This window comes from Lates calcarifer, linkage group LG21 (genome assembly GCF_001640805.2).
Source record: "Lates calcarifer isolate ASB-BC8 linkage group LG21, TLL_Latcal_v3, whole genome shotgun sequence".
Classification (NCBI taxonomy): Eukaryota; Metazoa; Chordata; class Actinopteri; family Centropomidae; genus Lates; species Lates calcarifer.
In genome coordinates, this window is record NC_066853.1 from 11,510,127 (window position 1) to 11,532,675 (window position 22,549).

At 41.4% G+C, this 22,549-nt stretch overlaps 2 protein-coding genes across 2 annotated transcripts; one reads left to right on the top strand and one right to left on the bottom strand.

Annotated features, from left to right (window-relative positions):
- The first annotated feature begins 15,585 nt into the window (after window positions 1-15,585).
- On the top strand, window positions 15,586-17,506 carry zgc:162608 (uncharacterized protein LOC100037332 homolog). Its single transcript, XM_018681268.2, has 4 exons — window positions 15,586-15,642; window positions 15,810-15,868; window positions 15,950-16,043; window positions 16,156-17,506. The coding sequence occupies exons 2-4, from the start codon at window positions 15,820-15,822 to the stop codon at window positions 17,012-17,014; spliced, it is 1,002 nt and encodes a 333-aa protein (XP_018536784.1). The 5' UTR covers window positions 15,586-15,642; window positions 15,810-15,819; the 3' UTR covers window positions 17,015-17,506.
- Window positions 17,507-17,645: 139 nt separating this feature from the next.
- LOC108886406 (zona pellucida-like domain-containing protein 1) lies at window positions 17,646-20,903 on the bottom strand. Its single transcript, XM_018681267.2, has 11 exons — window positions 20,766-20,903; window positions 20,410-20,508; window positions 19,984-20,210; window positions 19,639-19,829; window positions 19,434-19,506; window positions 19,249-19,346; window positions 19,040-19,123; window positions 18,764-18,935; window positions 18,080-18,179; window positions 17,948-17,971; window positions 17,646-17,845 (listed from the first exon to the last, which is right to left on the bottom strand). The coding sequence occupies exons 2-11, from the start codon at window positions 20,501-20,503 to the stop codon at window positions 17,688-17,690; spliced, it is 1,221 nt and encodes a 406-aa protein (XP_018536783.1). The 5' UTR covers window positions 20,504-20,508; window positions 20,766-20,903; the 3' UTR covers window positions 17,646-17,687.
- Window positions 20,904-22,549: the final 1,646 nt, after the last annotated feature.

The following is a 22,549-nucleotide window of genomic DNA, read 5'->3' on the forward strand; positions in this document are numbered from 1 at the left end:
TTCCCTTGAATTACTTTCCAATGCTGTTTGTCCCCACATTCACATATCCCTTCACTCATTTCCACATGCTCAAAAGGCTCAACCCCTTTGAATTTCTCCTCCTATCCTCAGTGGCTGGGCTATGTAAGATATTTATGAGCAACACAGCAAACACCCCTCGCTGACCTGAGAAGAGTTAACTTCTGTGATTCTAATGAGACTCTGGAAAAGAGCTGAGTCCAGATCAGAGAGAATGTCTTCCTCCCGCTGCCTCTGATGCTGCCAGTAAGTGTTTCGCACGCACACCTCTCTCTGCAGTGCCTCTACCTGGTGTACAATAGCAACAACAAAAGAAAGGACTTACAATTCCATCTCACTTAATTCAGTTAGCTGAAGGTTAAACACATGTAGACTGGAATCACTTTTATCAAGTTCATAAAATTCCCTTGTTAGGCTGTAAAATACAAGGAACAGAAAGCTGAATCAGCCTCATGCTCCATGGTCACTTTAAAGATTTATTGTGTGACAGCATTTATGGAAACATCTGTTTCAATCACTCCCCCACCTGTACACTATCAGTTTGATCTGCTACTGTCAGCCAGTACAAAGCTGTAACAGGCAGAACATTTTTTCTAGACACATCCAGCCTGGCTCCAACCACTGGGGCCAACACCCCTGTCACTGGATCAACAGTCTGTGATCCATAACGGATCGCCACCAGACCTGTGAAGTGAAACAGCATAGACACAGAAAAAGGTTTTCATTTTATTCTGTTGTGTTCAATATAATTTTAAGTGGATTAGGTGTCAGGTGAACTGCCCTAACAGCTTGTTTTTCACAATACCTTTCCCATCTGGGTCCTCCATGGTCCCTGCTAAGGGTATTGTAATCCCAGAGATGGGGTCAGTCTGACATCCCAGCACAGGGACAGTAAGACCAGATCCCATGGGGTCAGGGTACTCTATCCCTAGCAGAGCTGGTACACGCACATCAGAGCCTGAGAGAGGAATCTCACCTGGTTTGAACAGCACAGAAGAAGTCAGAGGGTTAGAGTGAAGCAAACTAAACATGATGAGGTCTTCAAATATTTATTTCCAAAAGTATTCCTGAAAGTTTCTGCCACACTTCTGTAACAAATTAGAGGAGCAGAATTTGGACACCAAGTAGAAAGGAATGACAGTTTTTACATTCAGTTTACTTTTGTGCCAGAATAAGCTAACACTGTTTATTGATGTCTGCTTTGGCCGGGATCAAACAACCTCTAAACAAAAGTAAATGCAGAAATAAATACAGAGAGAGTGAGGTACGTGAAACAGGATTGTGACTGCATGCCACATCTAGCAAAGCATATTAAAGATTATAAGAAGCAAAAATAAGAAGGAGATTATCAGGCAGAGCACATGTGACCATACAACAACAGCAGCTTATATTCAGCCACAAGTGTTGCAAAGTGAGCAAAATGCAGAGATCATAATAAGCCTATCACTGTGATGATGGTGCTGAAATAATTTCATTATTAATAAGTCAGGGACTCAAATAAGTGAAAAGGTAATGTGGCCTGAGTTGGAGGTTTTAATGTCTGGATATTTTTGAGCTCCACTGTGCGAATGCTGAAGGTACAGAAGTTCTTTATTATCTCATATCATAAAACATGGACATGGGCTGCATATGAGTTGGCGCATGTCCTAATATAATGTGGTTATCTGGGACAAACAGGTCGCATGCATAGTTTCTGTGGAGGATGGCTGCTTGTGAGAAAGAAAGGTCATGCGGAAAGTCTTTGAGGTAGGAAATGTCATCCTCCTTATGAATTCTTTCCAAAAACCCATTTTAAACTTAAAAGAAAGCACAGGCACTTTTGTCTAAATTTGTTTTTAGCAGCAGTGGGTATTTAAGGACAGCACTCTTATACCCAGAGGGAGCCTAAAAGTTAGTCAAAGATTTTGCTTTTTTTCATGCAATATTGAAAAAAATATAAAATTATGTAATTTTAAAAGCAGCAATGGCCTTCATGTGATGAATTTCTCTTCACATATCACAATAAAATCTGTAAAGAAGAAACAGATGAGCAAATACAAAGTAATGGGCCCTTGCTGCGTATTTTTCCACTCAGCAACGAGCAGATTTATGGCACAGTGATGACAAGATAATATTTTCTCAGACACTTGCAAAAGTCTCAGCAAATGCAGAAGATAGATAACTGCAAAGTACAGGAAAAAGAAAACAGCTTGTTCGCAGCTACACAGCGGTGGAGGAGGGGGAGAGGCGACCATGTCAGCACAGAGAGGCAGGACTGGAGAAATGAGAGTTTGTGATGTACTGCCCACAAGAGACTCTTCATATCCATTTATCCTCTCACTGGCATTTCCTCACCCAGAGTCCCTCCATCCTGCTGGAGACCCACAGCCCAGTCCAGCAGGAGCTCCAACCTGGTCTGTAACTGGAGTTGACAGTGCAGGCTCCTTCCCCAGGCCTGCTGGAGCTCCTTGGCTACAGCCAGAAGATGATCTTGTCGACCGCTCTCTCTCTCACTGGCTGGATGGGGCTGCGGATGCTGCAAAGCTGGGTCTGAACCCCACTCCTCGGTTAGTGGCTTCAGGAGATCCAACACTTTGAACATCGCTGCCAGAACCTGGTTGAGAAAAAATGTTGTTACAGGAAAAAAATACAAACAACATAAGCAGGCATAGAAAATTATCACATGCTACAAAAAGAGGTTAAACAGTGTCCAGTAAAAGTGCATAAACAGGTATGATTATATAATCTAAAATAAAGTAAAAACAATACATTTTAATGACAAACACACTAACCATGAGCATCATTTTCCAGATAATTTAAAACTGACTTGAGCCGACAAACAGTAATAAAGTGACAATATCAAGTCCTTCTTTACATTGTTTCAGGAGAAAGGGAGTATTTCAAAGCTGTTTTGCTCTCTGAGAACTACTGTGAGAATATAAGCCACACTGGAGAGATTTGTCTTATTTTATCACACATCATACTAAATTTCCTACTTATTTTCTAAATGCAATCAAAATCAGTTTGTCACAGTGTAATCAAGTACCTTGCTGTCTAGTAAAGTTTGATATCCTCCTGCATTAGGCACCAGTTGTCCCGCCCGCATGCTGGCCCCTCTCACTCTCACCATCCGCCCACTCAGGGGTTCAATGAAGGACTCAGCAAGCAGGACTCCACCTACTGGCAGCACAGCTCCTACACAAGCACACAGAACAAGGTTAACAATGAAGGTATAGTAACTCTCACACAGGCTGTACTGGGGTCTCACCAGCAGCACTGACCTGTCACCGGATCTAAACTGACCCCAACTGTGAGCACAACGTTCCCCGTCCTGGGGTCCAGCATGGGATAACCAATCTGTATGGGCTGAGGCAGGCGAGTGATGGGGCAGTTATGCACCCCTCCCAGCGGGTAGACTAGTCCAGTCTGGGGGTGGATGGTCACAGCCAGAATGGGCACTGGGACCCCCGTGTCGGGGTCTGCCATGGGAGCTCCCAGCTGCAGTCTCTGGCCCGGTCTTAGGCCTCTGAGCCGAGTGCTGGACAGGGGCTGGTCTGAGTGGCAGGAGGTTGGGTAAGGAATGAAAGGAAGAAGGGGACTGTCCCACTTTCTGTTGTCACCTGGGATAAAGAATAGCATACGTTTTTGAAGGAGAGGTTCACCCTGGAGAATTGTATGCCATAAATCTGAGTGATGTAATGACATATTTCATGAGCCATATAACTCTTATGCTCCCATATGTCATCAAGTCAGTTTAATGAATGCTATTAGTTACATTGTATAACACAGACCTGCATTTTCTTCTTGTTATACTGCTGACTTATGCTTTTACTAGAATGCTTCTCAGTAACGCACATAAAATTAGCATTAGATTATTAAATTCATCCCAGATTAAGTGATGACCAATTTTCCACCCACATGATTACTTTATGACAGTTCAGTGAAGTTGTGATAAATTCAGCAGAGATCATATTTTTGATTGTAACTGTAGGTCAACAGTTCAATTCCTTAGTCTCTAATATAGATTACTATAACATTGTTACTGCTACTCATTGGCTATCCTGTTGCATCTTTGACAAATCCATTGCCTTCTTCTAGTTTTATGACCATGAATCAGAACAAGTCAACCCAGTATGCGGTCAAACTGCACTCAAAAATGTAAATGTTATCTGATCTAAGGAAGGAGGCTGGAAATCAAATTACCAACATTGTGAAATCTTTTTTAATTTCATGACAGATTTCAACAAATGAATAGCTCTCACACACTGAGAACAACGACAACAACTAGTGACATTTAACCAGATGTTCAACTACCCAGTCAGCCTAAAGTCCAGTCCACAACTTCTCACACTATAATTAATCCAATAATAATATGATCAAATCATCCATTCCTATCTAATATCATCTATATTTTGCTGGTTTCCCACAGGTGCAAATGCAAAGACAATGATCAGTAGCAGCTTTCTTGAGAGTTTGGGGACTTTCATGATCAAATGCTTTTTCCACACTCTTATTTAATTTAGCACTGCCACCCCTCACGTTACCTGTACATGAGTCAGTCGTGAACACCAGAGTAGAGCTTGCAGGATCGTAGGCCACATTGCCAGCAATGGGCATAACTCTGCCAGTCTGTGGGTGGAGGAAGAAATCAGGTGGCACTGCCGTGGTGTGACAGCTGCCCAGTAGCATATGGGTGTGAGCATTTGGCCTTATGAGGCCTGTGACTGATTCAAAATGAAGCGCCCGGCAGACACGCAGGGACCCATCAGGACCTGGAGTGAGGCAGAGGGAGAGATCACTGTGAGCAGTCCTCAAACTGTAAATGGTTATGATGATGATTTTAAGTGCTTTTGAATTAGGGTACAGTCACATGCTGGCCAGGCAGTGTTTCATGCTGATCTGCTCTTGAATAGAGCACTGTTGTGGAAAAGCATGAATCAAGTAGCAAATCATGTCTCTGTATCACTTATCACAATGGTGGGCTGGCTTAATCAGAGTGCTCATGTCATTTTATAATGTAATTGTTAGCGGAGGGGAAATGGTCTTCATCAGTTGTAATTGGAACATCTGAGCTGACCTCATTTTCTAGGATTTTTTTTTTTTTTTTAATCATAACTTGCAGATATCATACATCTCAGACCGTGGGACTGGTTACAGAACTTAATGTATGGAACTTTATGGGTGTAAAGTAATACTCTGAAAGTCATGCATATCTGTATATTTCAGATTAGAAATATATAAGCTTGAACATAAATACTAATATATTTCAAGTAAAGTAAGTACATTTCAAAACCTAGGTCACAAAGTTTTGACCCTTGAAGTATGCTTGCAAATAATGTTGATAAATGTGTAATTTTTATGTATTTAATAATTTCAGCATAAAGTTTAATATAGATTTTATTTGACCACAATTTTAGGCCATCTCATTATTGTAGTGCATACTTTTACCAGAAGATGGTGTAGTTTGTCTAAAAGTCAAGGACAGAGTGTTTAGAATATTTAACTCAGGAGTGATGGACTCACTAAAGATGTGGTCCTTGGTCAGCACAGTTCCAGTGTCAGGGCAGAGCAGCTTAGCCCCTGTACCCTCACCCAGCAACTCCCAGGCCCCCTGACGCTGACACTCTCCTGACACCAGCTCTCCCATCTCATCCACCAGGAATGTTAGCCTCTGGATCAAACTGAAGATGGGAAACAAGAGATTGAAGATGTGAGGGGTTTACTCCATTTTACTCCATTTACTCCATTCTACTTGTTGTCTGTGACACCATGCAAAGGATAAATGGGACCTTTACTTTTGCTGACGTAGTTCACAGGATGGCTGGTTGTTGTTATAAACCTTAGACAGTAATCTGGTGCACTCTCTGAGATGAGTTGTAAACACACTGTGGACCCTCTGCTGGGTCTGTCGCTCCTGCCTCAGAACCTGGAGGAAAAAAGCAAAACAGTTACTCTTGATGTAAAATGCTAAAATAGTAATCTAGAAAGATTAAACCGAAATTAAGATTAATCTGAAATGATTGATCAATTAATAATCCAAGTCACTACTAAGCAAAAATGCTAAACATGATCTTTTTTCCAGCTCCTAAATTATAAGGATTTACTGTTTATCTTTGTCATAGGTGAAACTAAACTGAATATCTAAGGGTTTTCTTGGGCTTTAGGAAATTGTGATGGGCTTTTACTCTATTTCGGAAATCCAATAGACCGAACAATTAATTAATTAATCGAGAAAATAACTTGCAATTAAATTGTCAATGAAAATAATGATCATTTGCAGCCCAATCGAGATTGCTGTCTCTTTAAAATCTGTCTAGAACACATAAATGCACCTGCTCTTTATCTTCCACTGTCCTTGTAACTGGAATAGACTTATTAGTTCTTTATTAGGGAAACCAGGATTTTTCTAGTCTTTAGAAAGGGATAATGGTTGATATACGGTTGGGAATGTAATGTAAACCTGTAGCTGACTGTCGAGCAGAGTCCTCAGCTGCGATGCCAGAGTCTTCCGTCGCACCACCTCTCTCTCCACTTCCCTCCTCATCCTCTCATATCCCTCCCCCATCCTCTCCTCGGTGATCAGGCGTGGGTGGAGTAGCTGCAGTTTCCCAAGCACACCCTGGTATAGCTCCTTCACCTGGATGCACACACGGGATATGTATGGACTGCCACACAAATATCATGAGATAGTAGTAATCAGATTGTACATCTCACCCCACCCTGTGCACCTAGCTAATCTACATTGATGAGACATGCACGTTTGTGGGATAACACAGGGGTGCAAGATGTACCATCTCCCCTTACATCTTTATCGCCTCAGCTGTCCCGAGGGCTGTAACAAAAACCTCTGTCTCCTACACTGTAGCCAACAGTTTGATGGTACAAACAGGAGGGAGGCAGGAGAGAGGGAAGTGCAACTACAAACAGAAGCATACTAGTGTGACACTTAATCTGTTTCAATGGACTTGAACTTTATAAATGGGATATACTTAAAGATGGGACAGTAACAATTGAGAGAAAAAAAGAGGGAAATGAAAGAAGTAAGTGATTAGAATTGACGATGTGATACTGGATATCAGCTTCATGGACTAACATGAAGCTGCAATATGCAGTTTTGGAAAGCAAAGTATCTGCCCTTCCTCTGCTGTGTTTGGACAAACTAAAGCACTGACATTCGATGAGATACAGTATCTACTTTTAAACAATGGCAACTGGAACCTAGCTGGAGGCTGAGATGAAAAAAATAACACAAAGACGCGCTACATAAAAAGATTAGTGCAAGCCTATCTACACCTGAAAAAGGAAAAACGTGTAAATTAATGTGTCATTTGTGCATTTTTTGATTCACTTTGCTTTTTGCTGTGAGATTATTGCTCTGTGGCCATAACTCCAAACTTGTAGCCACAGCCTAGCTTACTGTTGGTTATACCCATGTTGTGGTGGCTAATGGTTAAAACCACAAAACATCTAAGGCATTGTGAAACCAAATCCAGACCAACATATGCAGACATATGGTACATGGATTCAGATAAAAATAGCTAATAATTAGAATACACTTATTCACCTCTTGTTCAGAGTTAGATGAGAAGAACAATACCACCTTCGTATCTGTGCTATAAATATGAAGTTACAGCCAGCAGCTGGTTAGCTTAGCTTAGCACAAAGAAAGAGCTAGCCAGCAAGAAAATGTCAAACTTTTACTTTAAGATCAACTTTTGATCAATCAATGTGTATATTTCAGTGACTTGATGTGTGATTGATGTTCTCCTACAATTGGGATGGTGCTCACAAAATATTATAAATGTACTACAGGACATTAACTGTGTGTATGGAACCACATGGAACAATTTCTGATGTTTCAAGATAGAGAAGCCTCAGAGAAAAGGATGTGTGAAGGAAAAGACATCCTGTGTCATTCCCTTAATGTACTGTATGTTTATTTTGCATTTAAACTAAGAGCTGCAGACCTCAGTGGTGAGCTGTCCCAGCCGTGTGGTGACAGACAGGCTCTGTTTGAGCAGGAGGCTGTAGAAGGTGTTGCTGCTGAATGCCTCCAGATCCACCTGGTGTTCATAATCCCAGAACTCACCCGAGGTGTCTGCACAGACTGCTGTTAACAGAGTAAAATACAAAGACACAGAAGGAGAGAGATCAGAAATAACTCTCTGAAGCTATGTTAACTGCTTTTCATAGAGCGACAGTTTCAGTGATAAAATGCACAAACTCAAGATATTGCCGTTCTGTGTGTTTACGAAGTCCTGTGACATTTGGACTATTGTCATTTTTACAGCAGTCAGTCACAGCACGCGATATGAGGTCTATGACAAGAGCCTTTTCAGCAGTAACTGGTTGGGTGGGAGCAACACCCAAGGGTCGTTAGGGCGTTACATAAGAGGCCACAAGGGTTTTCAAAGACCAACAAAGTGTCAGTGTGTTTTCTGTGCATGTGTGTGTCATGTGTGCATGCTGCAGGTGCATCAGCTGACATTGGGTAGAATATGTTTGAATGTAAGTTATGTAACTCTTGGCCTTTTGGCTCTTAATAAATGAGCATGAGGGGTCATGTGTTTGTGTGTGATATCTGTGGTTACAGCTACAATATTGCACCTGCTTGAATGGAGTCTTGTGTCATTCTGGCTTGTTGATTGCGGTGAGTCTTCCTGAGTGAGATCACCCTTGAACCTTTTGATGCGTAGTCATCCATGTTGTAGGCCAATTGTAGCAAGCGATACCGCACTCTGACTGGCTCTTTTGCCGGCCATCCATATTCACGAAACAGAATCTGCATGTGGGGTGGATTTACAGTATGAATGTGTTGTATTTAATGTGTGATGGTGGCATGTGTTTGGGTATGTACACTAACCAGAACTGTCACACATAAACATAGGATGACCACAGCTCCAAACAGCAATCCTCCAGTCACAAACCAGTCTGGCCGAAGTAACAGGTCTCGTCTCCTGCTGATTCCCACCCTAGTCACATGACGTGGGATGGTGGGAAAGAAGGGGCCAGGTTCATAACATTGGGCCCCTGCAGGCATCACCCTCACATACTAAGTAAGAACAAAATTAAGGGTCAGTTTGATTGAAACACTGATTGATACATATCATTTTATCTCTCTATAAATATTAGAATGGGAAAAAAGTAGAAAAAGGCTTCCCAAATGGGTCAATAATAATACAGAACAATATCACACAAATACAGATTCTTAATGGCACAAAAATAGAAAAAGTGTGTTTCAAGCTTGATGTGCTTCAAGAGCTTTTCTGTATTCAACAGCTCCTCTCCCTTCCTCTTCATATCACAGTAAAATTACAAAGAGCAGGAAGTGGGAGATTACTTAAGAATATTTTAATTATACAGGTGTTCCCAATTTAAATTTATGTAAGAATTAATTTGACATAGACCTCAGTAAAGGTATTTGCAGACTTAAAGGTACCCTGTGAAACCTTTGACCACTAGGTGGTGCTGTAGAGCGATATTTTGATTACCTAGTCCTGCTGCTATTTTTATCAAGTGCTCTACCAGCAAATTTATCAGGAAGCCCTTACACACAAAGGGTAAAGTGGTGACTTTACCCTTGGTACCCAAATCCAAAGATCTGAAAAGATAGTAAAATATATATATTTTTAAAATGCCTTTGCATGTTGGAGTTTGTAAGAAATGTATTCAGCGTGTTAGGAATGCACAATGCACTTTTGTGCCGAGTTTTGGATGTAAAAAACTTTGTGTTTATTTAAAATTAAAATTTAATAGGCTACCCTTAATGCTCATATTATTTTAAATGTATTTACCAAGTGTTTGTGCTGATGGCTGCTCAGTGTGAAAACATACACGCCAGGCTGGCTAAAGACCACTGAAAAGAAGCTGGGAGGTGTCCAAGACAGAGTCAGCTCCTCTTTTAGCTGTCTGAACACACCCCAGTCAAAGTCACTGTTTGTGTTGTACAGACTGTCCCTGAAAGACATGAGGCAATGCATTGAGGGCAAGTGTAAAGTAGGCCGCAATCCATAGCAGGTTCATAGGAGGAAAACCCAGTATCTGACTTACAGGTCATACTCAGGATAGTGACGCGTGTCAACAGTGAACAGTATAACATCACCCAAACGGAGACATGCTGTTGGGTTCAGAACTCCAGTCACGCTTCTCACATCTTCCCTCATATCACTCTTGTTCCCCCTCATCCTGCTGGAATTCATTTCTCTACCTCCATGACTGATATTTTCAACTTTGGAGACCTCCCACAGAAAGTCAGAATCTTCCTCTAAAAAAACAACAGTACAAGACCTTTGTTACTGCAGTAATTATTCATTAGTCTGCAGGTCAAATTGATCATGTATTAAATATTGTTTGTGTTTCAATCGTAAGAAAATATTGTTGTGCTGTGACAAACCAGCTGAGCTATGTGAGTCCCGCTGTGTGGTGACAGGAAACAGTTGCTGTAGTTCCTTTGAGAGGCCACTCAGGAGGCCGAGGAAGCCTGCGTCTGCAATCAGACAGAGAGAAGAGAGACAGAACGTAGAGAGAGGAAGACATGAGAGAGATAGGGGAGGGGAGGGGAGGGGGGCACAAGGAAATCAAGTGCGAGACAGAGAAGCCATTGTGTGTGTTTGTGCATGTGTGAATGTGTGTCTCTCCACCTGTTGTCTGAACAATGTAGACAGGACGTGAAGAGTTGAGATGGCTGTTGCATTGCAGAGTCCCATGGGAGTCCCACTGTTTAAAAACCATCTCCAACACGCTGCCTGAGACGCTTGACACCTGCACACACACACACACACACACACACACACACACAATAACAGTGTTTACCATTTGTAGGTCACTGCAACGCAAGAGACGCTCTTCTTAAGCTTTCCACTGCTGGTGCAATAAAGACTACATTGTGTAAAGGTTTTATATCCATTGTCCGACCTGGTAACATAGTTAAGGCTATTCATTATGTTTATTCTAAGGTGGTTTCAATGGAAACACTGTATGGATATAGGTATGGGGTAACATGAGTAGGAACAAAATGCCAGACCATGTGCTCTCTTTTCAGTATGTTTTTCCTAAAGTGGATGAATAGAATATATTGTGTTATATAAGTGCTGATGTAAATCTGCAGCTGCCTTTGCTCACTTTACTCTCATAGCTCCACACCAGTTCCATATCTCCACCGGGCCGACACTGGAGCTGCAGCTCAGCAGCTGGCCTGCTCCTGCACAAGCCTCCACACGCAGGTCCTCCAGGAGGCTCTCTGCAAACACACAGGCCCAGCTCTCCATCATAGCCCCGGTAGTCCTCTGCAGATTGACACACCTGCAGGAAAGTAACCAGCACAAAGCTAGTGTCAGCACAAAGCTTTATTAGTCGGCTCTAATCTTATATTAGTTATTTTTTCTCTGCTTGGACCATATTTTATTTTTAAGAACCACGTAAAAAACCGGCAGCATTCTTAACTTATGCTCGGTTTGAGTGTGTAACTGGGTGAGAAGTCACTGTACAAGACTACTGTGGAGGACAGTGACAAAAATAAACACTGCATGCAGATAACAGTCAGAGGAAGCAGTTTATGGTTAAATATTAAGTGGAACTAATACAATCCTGCACTAGATAAACTATTGTCAGGTTCATAGAGGAAAAGGGCAAAGACATGTAGGTTGCATTCATTAACCTTGTCTGTGACTGTCAGTGTCTTCTGTAAACAGATCACAAGTTTACAACCTAACTAGAGTTTCTCAAGCACTGTTTAGTCACATCTTCAGGGTGTCAGTTTGTGAAACACATGCCAGTTACCTTTGCCCTGCTTCTAGTGTGTACATCTGTGCGTGATGCTGTGTGTGATGTGATTGCACAAAGTCTAATAACCTGCTGCCGACAGTGAAGTGACCACTGATGTCTGTCCAGACAGTCTCCATACTGCGTACGTGTTTTTCCATCTCTGCAGACATCGTACAGTTTGTGTGCACACATGTCACCATTGTTGGTAGGTTGGTAGCCGATGGCACAGTGGCACCGCCCATCGCTGGTCTGCAGAGAAAGCAGCAACTGCGTTGTGTAACGATGCATATAGGGTTCACATCCTGGTCAACTTGTTATCTAATGTGCAAATTTAGTCAGTCGGTCATTCTATCAAACCAAATCTGTTTTTCCATTCTTCCATCCTTCCTTCCTTCACTGATTCCTTCATCTGTTTTTCCTTCCATCATGTCTTTCCTCATCTGTTTTTCCCTTGTTCCTTCCCTCTTTCCTTTCTTCCTTCTTTTTCTTCATTCATTGATTTCTTCATCTTTTTTCCTTCCCTCCTTCCTTTCTTTCTTTTTTCTCTAATTGATTCCTTAATTTTTCCCCTTCCCTCTTTTCTTCCTTCCTTCCCTGGTTGACTCCATCATCCTTTCCTTCCTTCCTTCCTTCCTTCCTTCCTTCCTTCTTTCATTCATTGACATGAGTCCCCACACCAACACCCATGCAAAAAAAATCTCACTCTCCTTATTATGAGATGATGAGTGGGAGGCTCAACACTCATGCAGGCTGCAACAGACCAGGAAACAAGACCCTGCTGCGAGGGAACTTGATCTTGAGCTCTTTCAGCTTGAAGCTACAGATTGTTTAGTCTAAAGTTACTGACAGACAGTGAGGAAGCTCTCATGCCTATATTAGTCTGCTCACTGTATCCCAGGACTCAGCAGTGACACAAAAAAATCATAGCCTTGAATAATTTGAGTTCTTCTTTGGGTTTATAGAATAAAGGAGCTCACGAGACAAAGAAGGAAGTGGGTGACTGGTACAGTAGGAGGTGGTGGTCGATGGTATGAAAACTAGGTTACATAAACACGCCAGAGGGAACATGCACGCAGCAGAATTGACTGACTTAATCCTACTATCGTGTGAGAATACTTTGTCACCTGAAAACTCTGACCTTCCCCTGGGCAGATGCAGGTGTCCTGACCAGAGAGAGGCTGCTGAGCCATGGGACCGCAGAGCAAGGAGGCAGATAAGCCTGGTCTAGGACAGTAATGGTGAGGAGGACACTTCAGACAGCTGTCTATGGACACAGCACCAGCAGTCGGACCAAAGGTTCCCTTAGGACAGGGGAGTGGAGTGAAGCTTCCCACTGGGCAGTAGAAACCTAACAGAGGCAATAAGATCCAGCTCTACTGTCACTTTGTCTCTAACATCCCCTAAGAGACAATTGCCCTGGAAAAGGCCATCATTCACTCAAAACATTTACAGGAAAAAGCCAGTAGGGGATGGAATAAAGAAAAGGCCAAGCCATTGCATACAGTCAGGACAGCCTACCTGGCTGGCAGTGCGGCCTCTCCTGCTTATGTTGACTGAAGTTGTTTCCATGTGCCAGAATTAGTAGCACAGACGCAAACAGCCACCACAAACACCTAAAACTCTTGCATCTGCAAGTCCATTGCATTGTTAATGTGTCCACCTGTTTAAGTACAGGGCAGGTGAACAAAAAAACCCCCAGCTCTATTCCTCCAGATCTGTAATTCTTCATCCAGGATCTGTAAATAACCTCTTGGTTGCCTGTCTTGTTTTGGCCATAGCCAAAAAAGTAGTTATGGAGATGCTGTAGCTAACTTACTACCTTGATCTACCTCTCCTGTCTGCTGTAGTTCTGCACACATAACCTGATCTGCCTGTCGGTAAGTAGCAGGCTTGTTAGTCTGCATAACTTTCACTGACTTGCTGAATGATTTATGAGGCCCATGAGGTAAGGTGACCATGACAGCGAGAGGGACCAGGGAAAACAGAGAGTATGACTGCCTGTTGCTGCAGGATCACATTACTGCATTTGTTCTTCTCAATCCTACCATGAAACTGATTAATGATTTGGCTTTAAACACATCATCACAGCTTTGCTTTAGAGGAGTCTACTTAGCATTATGTGCGTCACAGCAGCTGCTGAATTGACAGCTCAGATATCTGCACAGATATACTGAGTTTATACAAGCCACCTGCGATGTTCACCTTCACTTGTAAATGAACCAATTTGAGCAACCCATTTCGAAGCTTATTTACTGTTGTTCATTTGTCTTTACTTGTGGAAATCAAAATGAGATATGGTCAAGGTCTGCGTGGCCCACAACTGCCACGTCATTTTCATCAATAAATCTGTTTCATCTGTAAGCTGCTCTGGCCCACATATATGCTTTTTATATGTATTTATTTACATAAGTAACCTGCACACTTTTAATTTTTCATGGAGACCTTTGACCTGCATATACTGTAGGTCCTCTGATGCTAATCTTTACATGTCTGTGTACAATAACCAAGATAAGATTATTACCCTTTGCTCTATTTTCAAATGAACTAGGAGATGTAGCTCCAGCTTACTATAATGTAAAATGCATTGTGTTTTCCACTCATTCACATGGTGTTATAGAGCTATAGATAATTGAGTATGTGTGCACACATAGTAACAATCAACCCATCAGTGCAGGGAGTCGTCAACTGTGCTGTTTTTATGTACAGTAACTGATGCTTTACTCACTCTGCACTGTTATTGTATTGAAATAAATGGTGGACTTTGGATAACTTGAATAACCTACATATTTCAACATGGTAGCCATGGACTATGATCCCCCAATGACGACTTGTATCTTACGTAACTGAACAGGATTCAACTTTCACCCACATATTCATGTCACTGCTGGAAAAAATCCCTCTACCCTTACATTTACAAATGCACAACAGCATAATTAGATAATAAACAAGAGATAGTAGGAAATATGAGTCACTTTTATTACCAGTTATGAAATGAGAAATTCACTGGCGCCTCACATTGTACGCATACATGAGCATGTGCTTGCAGTAATACACTTAAAGTTGCCCTGTAAATTGTTATTTCTTGTTTTGTGAAAGAGAAAAGCACACCATTTATCATAATCAGCGGTGTTTACTGGGGTTGTTTTGAGCTGCCCTGTCCTGACTAACAGCACAAACACTGATGTGTACGCTGTTGATTGTCAAGTATCCAAAACAAGCCATGACAATCAAGGTTCTATGAGTCAGTCTAAAAGTGGATACACTGAATTCTTACACAATTTAAAACATAGAAAACCCACTTCAAATCTTGCAAAATGCTTAGAAGCAAACACTCTGGATCAAACAAGTGGTCCCCACTGTAAATATTCATATAACTCTGGTTCCTGACAAAGTGGGGCTTTGACGTAAAAAGCCAGAAACCCAGCCAACCTTCTTATCTGACTGTGGAGAAACAAACTTGAACTTGTTGAACCTGAGTTGGCTGCAGTCTTTCTATAGCATTATTAAAACAGTATTCACACCTTTTACTCTTTTCTATCACGCTAGTTATCATAGTATTCTCTCCCTTCAAGACTTTATCTTACGGTGGTGCATCCTTTTCAATTTCAATTTCAATTTCCATTTCAATTTCCATTTCCATTTCCATTCAATATTTCCTTAAATTAATACTGCAAAAATCCCATTCAAACAGTGGCATAGCCTCACTCTTTGTGTGTGTGTGTGTAGTTCTCTCTGTGTGTATGCATGTTATGTTCTATCATCACTGTGACCCTCCACGTGTTGTCTATTGACACAGGCAGAGTTTGGGCAGCGGCCCTGATAACAAGGACCTTTATAAGTCAGATGAGAGGAGAAGTCACTCTACAGACCCCTGATCCTCAGGTAAAGACCAGCCACTCTTTCACATGTTGATCCTCTTGTCCTCTGTCTTAGACTGTGAAGGGAATGTATGTAAAAGGAATCTTATATAATTTGTGGAAGTGTTCAGTTTTCAGTAATTTGTTTATTCTAATGTGAAAAATGTGTTTCTCTCATCCGTTCCTCTACAGAAATATAAACATGCATCTTAAAGTCCTGGTGTTGACCCTGTCATTCTTGACAACTTCAGGTATATATCGCTCCTCAGATTTTATTCAGTGTCGTTTATGTTGAAATTAGTTTTTGTCATGACTGATTTCTTTGCCTGTAGCTTACCCACTCCATCGAAACACAAGGGAAGTAATCTGGACTGATTCAAAGGCCAACCAGGCTCATGACAAGACAGACCTCACTAAAGATGTAGAGTAAGTTGACCAAATCAAGTACTTTAAATCAGTCCAATACCTGAAATAAGGTTGCATTCATACACTCAAGTAACATTTTGTAATAGAGTGTTTATGTCCGTCTTTTACAAAGTAAGATCTATAAGAGTCACATAGACAGCAGTCGGCTTTACAGCCAAGAGGATGATGACAACAAAAATCCAGTGGCAGAGGAGATGCAGCTCAAGCTCAACATGGAGTCGGAGCGTCTGCGTATCCGTCTGCGCCAAGAGCTTGCCGAGCTGCAGAAAAGGTTGTCCCCGTCTCCAGCCCACCTCAGCTCCACCCTGGCCAGCATGAGGGACCGCCTGGCTCCCCTCACCCAGCAGCTCCAGAGCTCTCTCAGCAGCAGCACCCAAGATCTGTGTGGCCAGTTGAGCCTCTATCTGCAGGGCCTGGAGACAGCAGAGGCCCAGGCAGAGGCCACTCCGGCTCTCTACCAGGACACCTTCCACTGGATGACACAAGCCCTGGAGCACAGCCGCTCCAAGCTGGCTGACATCATCAGCGACTTCCATACCAAAACTGTCGGGGCGATCGAACACCTGAAAGAGATCGGCTCTAGCGAGGAAGAGGTGGCCAAGTCAGAGCTGTGGCAGGTGGTGAGCTCCAGGTTGGGACAGGAAGTGAGTTTACTGAGGGTGGAGATGCAGAGCAGGGTGGAGGCTCTCAAAGCAGAGCTTGCTGCTCTGCAAGAAACTGCTCCACCTCTTAAGGCTGAAGTGGCAGCCAGTATGGAGCGGTTCTGCCAAAATGCAGCCTTGCAGAGCGAAGTTTTTCAGGCCCGGATGGAGAGGCTGTTTCAGGGGCTAGAAGAGGAGCTGGAGGTCCAAAGAGCCTCCAGCCTGTCTCCTTCTTCTATCTCCTCATCCATACAGCCAGGTGGCTCTTTGCAGGAGGATTTCTCAGTTAAATTCTCTGCTTTGATCCAGGACATTCTGCACTCAGTGTAGCGACAGAGACACCTGTATATATTTTTTTAAAATTAATAATTTTCGATGAATTTGTTCTTTTGTTTGCCGCTGTACCAGCCAAGTAAGTAGCTTGTAAATATTTATGAATTAATGTATTTGATTGATTGTATTTGTTTCATTCTGTATGTGACTGAGTGCATAATTGTCAGTATTCTGTACTAGGTAAAAAGCTGCTGAGTAAAGTTGTTGATGATTGATAAATGACAAATAACCTGTTGCTGTTTTTTAGGTATGTAATCAGCCACACAGTGCAACACCAACCTGATTTCAAACTTTATTTTGAATCTGTATAAAACATATATTCTATATTTAAATTTGCTCAAAAAATGTTCTAAGCATTGCAGTTGAGATTCTGTACAAGATACCAAAAGACATCTATAAAATGACAGACTCCCAAACATTATGAAAGTTATACTTTCATAAAATATTGAAATTACTGTTCCATAGTAAATGTTTGTTTTTTTACACCCAGTTCAGGCTTGACTGTTCCTTCATTACTAGTAAATGACTATTGAATACATATGCAGTGAGTATAGACAGAAAAAGTTACATAAGATATCAGAGTATTTGTTTGGTTTCCATAGTCACCTGGCAAGAACATTTACTTATTACTGAGAAATCACAACATTGTCAGATTTTATGAGGTACAAGGTCAGTCAAAGGAATAAGGTATTCCTCCTGCCCAATAAAACTTCTTCAGGACAAACCAGCCACCCAGAACCAGCAAGACAGCAGCAGCAGAGCCGAACACCACCCCAACCACCAGGCCCGTCACGTTCACATCATTCCCCTTTGATGCCATGTCATTACCTACACACGGGGAAGGGGCAGAGTAATGGAGGTTAGAGTTGATCAAAGTTTCCAATATTAGGATATATGTCTGGATTTATGGTGTGATTAAAGTACACTCACTGTAGGCAGCTGCATAGGGCCTGTCTTTAGTGAGGGAAGATAAGAGAGAGTCACCAAAATAGTTTGTCATGATGTTGCTATTTTAAAATTAGAGGAAAAAGTTTTTGTTTTGTTTTTTTTAATGGGTCAAACCTTCTGGAGCAGTGTAAAGAGGTCCAATTGAAACAGTGGCTGAATCTTTGCTTTCTTCTCCAAAGGGAGTCAGAGATCTTTTTCTTCTGTTATTACAGGCCTGAAAAACAATAGATATCCAGTCCAGTCTATGTCATATAATGTAACACTATGGCTTTTCAACATACATTTTAAGTTTAAGAAACAAAGTGTGATTTATTTGTTTTATTTAGTGATGAAACTAAAATGAGGTGCCCTGACAGCCTCATTGTTAAGGTGCAAACTATGAACCAAAACATTTCTAGTTTAAATCTGTCTTTGTTGCAGTCATTAACCATCATTGCTCACCTATCAGCCATCTAAAATTGCAATGACATGCCCAAAAACTACTGTTACTCAACCACTTTTGGAGTTCATAGCCTTTCTTGTGGCTTTGAATGTGACTTATTGTCTGCTCAACACTGAGCAATTTTCTATTTCTATTATTATTCCTATTATATATTCTATCTATTATTTCTATTTTCACCACGTTTGTGAGATGCAAAAAACAGGTTAAGCCATGTGCATAGTGGCGCACATAACTTATCCTATATCATTCAAGTCTTTGCATTAGAAATAATGCCACCGTTCCAAGTTTACAGTGTTTCTGTCACTTTCTCCGATGTTTTTAAAGCAGAGTCATTTATTGTTGATTTTGTAACTTACAGACAGCAGCTCTTGACATTTGCTGGGCTCACATAGTCTCAGTATGCAGTGCAGATAGATGCTGGATTTCGCCTGTTCACGGTGCTGAACAAAGCGGAAGGCCTCAAAGTTGAACTGAGCAACCTTGGAAAGTCCATTGGTTGTCACAGATGTCCTTTGGTCCACTGAGCAGCTAGAGGAGAGCATAGTTATTTAGTATATATTCTAAAAAGTCAAGTGAAAATCATATTTTTTCCCCTGTATATAAAGCTGTACTAATGGTGTGTGGCTCCATACCCGGCGAAGAAGTTGTGCTGCTCGCTCTGTGACAAGTTGTAAGGGGTGGGCGTGCCAAAGCAGTGATCCAGCAGTATGTAGAAACTGAAAACAGGACAGTAAGCCAGTGAGTTACTGTGTGCCACAAGAATACTCTTTTACTTCAATATTTGTTTTCTGATAAACACATTTACTGTGAGCATCCCCTCATCCAAATGTACTTCGCTTACTTTCCTGTGAGGTTAACAGCCTTGACCTCCACATAGATCCTGGTTCGTAGCTCAAGTCCTGTTGAAGGTACCACTAATGGGTAGCCATAGTCAGAGTCCTGAAGAAATAAGGCACAACGTAAAATAAATCAAGAGAAATGGCTCTTAAGTGTATCTAAAACAGCTGGATGCCAAGGTGCACTTACATTAAAAACAGCCATTTTTAATGTATCAATGAAGGTTCCATTATTATCGCTGGTTGCCACCGAGACTGAGGAGCTAAAAAATAATGGAAAAGGTAGAGGAGAAAAAAAAGCTTAATGTGTTGCCTCAGTTAAAACGCGAAAGGATAGATTTACATCTTGCCTAAATAATCCCTAAATAATCGAATAAGCACTAATAACTACTTACGCCACAATCTGTGTGTTGTTGATCAGGTACTCCAGTGGGTACCGGCAGGAGAAGTGATAGTAGAGGTCTGTGGAGTAGCTGATCACCCCCTGGTCGGATCTGGGTGTGTCAATGTACCCTGTAATGATAACTGACTGGATACTTAGGAAACTGCTGAAGGGACCTGTAGGATCCGGGGCCTCATCCACGATCTGAAGTCAGCAAAAGATACAATCATCATATATAGACTTCTGGTGCCAAATAATTTAGCATAAACGACTATCCATCTAATGTCCATGTGTGTGTGTCATTTTTCTCTCTCATCTCTCAACATTACAGAGCATCTTCTACCAGAAACCTTCTGACCTGCAGAGACTGGCGACAGGGGTTATCCTGACTGTGGTTAACAGGAAGCTGGTAACGGATGATTGGAGGGTTCACACTGGTGTCGACAGTGCCCTGACACTCAGACCTGTTGTGGTTCCCGTTCAGAGCCAGGTCTGTGGTGTTGAAGCCTGACCACTGAGCCGTGCACAGGTTGATCTCCAGGGTGATCATACTGGTGCCACAGTCAACTGTCAGGTCTGAGTTGTCTATGAAAGAGGAAGATAGAGAAATTAAGAATTTAAGTGCATAATATTGTGTACTGTGTTCCATTGGAAATATAAAGAAAATTAGCATGTTTATCCAGTTGCTGCGATGAGATGAGAAAAAGTCCATAACAAAATTACTAGTAAGGCAACCACAAATGGCATCTCATATAATCTGACTGGAATGTTATAGTTAACCTACCTGGGGTCCTCTCATACTCAGAGGTGCAGTTGTACAGACACAGAGCAGGATGCAGGAGCACAACCACCAGAGGGAGACAGAGGTAAAGAGTCATTCTGTCTGGAGGAGAAATAGTTAAACTCATTAGTCCTGTATTTATATGGACAAAAAAAACATGACACTACAAGAATTAACTGAGTCAGAGCAGATATACAAAATGCAAGTGATTATTTAGAAAAGAAAACATGAATTAATTTTTCTGCGAGTGGAATTTTCAATATCAATTTATGTTGCTAATTTTGTTTTGCTCTGTTTTGCTTTTATTATCCCTAAAGTGCTACAGTTTAAAATCTATGACAACCTGAGGAGGGTCTTACCTTGCTGGTACCTGAGCAGGTTTTTGTCACAGACAAAGTCATGCAGTGTCACTTTTATAGTGTTGGATAGTGCCTCAAGACACCTAAAACCACCATAGAGGTGTGACTCTCAAGCCCTCCCTTCACCTAATTATAGACCCCTATGTACACACACACACACACACACACACACACACACACACAATTACACACACTTTCTCCATGTTTCTACTGTGACCTCTCGATTAGACAGCAGCAGCTCCTGGCAGGGTTTACCGTCAGATCTTCACCTGGTAGATTAATGTGTCAGTGGGTTTTGACACAGATGCCTCAGGTTAACTACAGTTGCTGTCTCACATCTCCCTCTATCAAAAATGGCTATTAAAGAATGGTGGTGAAAGTTAAAGTTGTTGGCTGGTTATGCTGAGGTCAGTGAGTAAACACACTGTACTGTGGGAGGAGAACTGTGTTTGTCAGTTGGCCATGAACAGATTGCCTCCACATTTCATATGCATTTTGCCAGTTTCAGGGAACTTTGCTAAAACCCTTTAGGTCCTTGATTAGCATAATTGAAGTGCTACTGGCAAAATTTAAAAGAGAAATGACTGAAAACAGGCAGAATAAACACATTTTATGTGCTAATTCTGTATCAATGACCCCTTTAGTTAATAACAAAGATATTGTATCATGTTCTAAATGAATTACAAATCTATATTCAGAACCAAAAATATCAAATCTTGTCAATCTCAAAAAGGAGACATACATTTACTGAGATATTCATTGTGGAAAGATGCCCTGCCTTGAATAGTGGAGTCATGTCTTGAGAATGGAAAACCTTGAATACCTGAAAGGTGATCATGCTTGCCACAAGCTATGAAGTACTCAGCCAACCAGGAATAACCTTTGTTAATTTCCCTTGCATGTCAAACCTCTCCTCTATTGTCTCCATACAGTTGCATTGGAGGTAGTGTACATAGCTATAGGCCACAACTGTTACCGCTCAACTGAGAAGCCTCCATTGTTGCTCAGAAATACAGAATGAAAAGGAGCGTCAATGTTTTTGCCATAGTGCCCATGGTGAGAGAAGACATTTGTTACTCTATCCACAGGTGCGTCACTCTTTTACAATCTCTTCAGTTCTTGCCTGCATCCGAGGATTTTAGCTCATAGGACACCTGTTTGGAAACATCTTGTTGGCCATTCTTTTGCACTTTAATCACATTCTCCATTTCATTCTGCTATAATCCGTTTTGGCTGCAGGGTTAGGTGGTAATTGCAGGTTATGTTAGGGTGTCTGGACATTCACCTGTCCAGTTGAAAAGTTGAAAAGCCAGAATAAACCACAAATAATCACTAAATGAAATCATCATGTAAACTGCTGATAACACAATTACATTTTAATTTTTGCTCTCCAATAGGGTCGCTCCCCAATGAAATCCTGTATCTCCAATTTTAGGAATTTTGATATATAAACTGAGGAATTACCTTTTCTTTTATGGGGCAGAAAAATATTAATAATAAATGCATTGTCACAAACTAAAATCAGGGCTGATATTTCTGAGATGCATTTTTGCACACAGCAGCAGTATGTACATTTTATTTTGATTTTATTTTACATGATGCTAAATGATATTATAAAGTAATAGAGATTAATCATAGAATCACCATTTTGTATAATATAGAGACTAAAGTCTGAAGGTAGATAGACCACACTCCCAGGATTATTATGACAGTGTGCTGCGGCAATGATTAGTGCACATCTTCACCAGCTCCTTTCACCAAACACAATAATGGTTTCTGACATA

Coding starts and splice junctions, on each gene's coding strand:
- zgc:162608 (XM_018681268.2), top strand. CDS start 15,820: ATGCATCTTAAAGTCCTGGTGTTGACCCTGTCATTCTTGACAACTTCA. Junction 15,869..15,949: donor GTCATTCTTGACAACTTCAG/GTATATATCGCT, acceptor CTTTGCCTGTAG/CTTACCCACTCCATCGAAAC. Junction 16,044..16,155: donor GACCTCACTAAAGATGTAGA/GTAAGTTGACCA, acceptor TCTTTTACAAAG/TAAGATCTATAAGAGTCACA.
- LOC108886406 (XM_018681267.2), bottom strand. CDS start 20,503: ATGACTCTTTACCTCTGTCTCCCTCTGGTGGTTGTGCTCCTGCATCCT. Junction 19,830..19,983: donor CCTGTCGCCAGTCTCTGCAG/GTCAGAAGGTTT, acceptor TGCTGACTTCAG/ATCGTGGATGAGGCCCCGGA. Junction 18,936..19,039: donor CAGCACAACTTCTTCGCCGG/GTATGGAGCCAC, acceptor GCTCTCCTCTAG/CTGCTCAGTGGACCAAAGGA.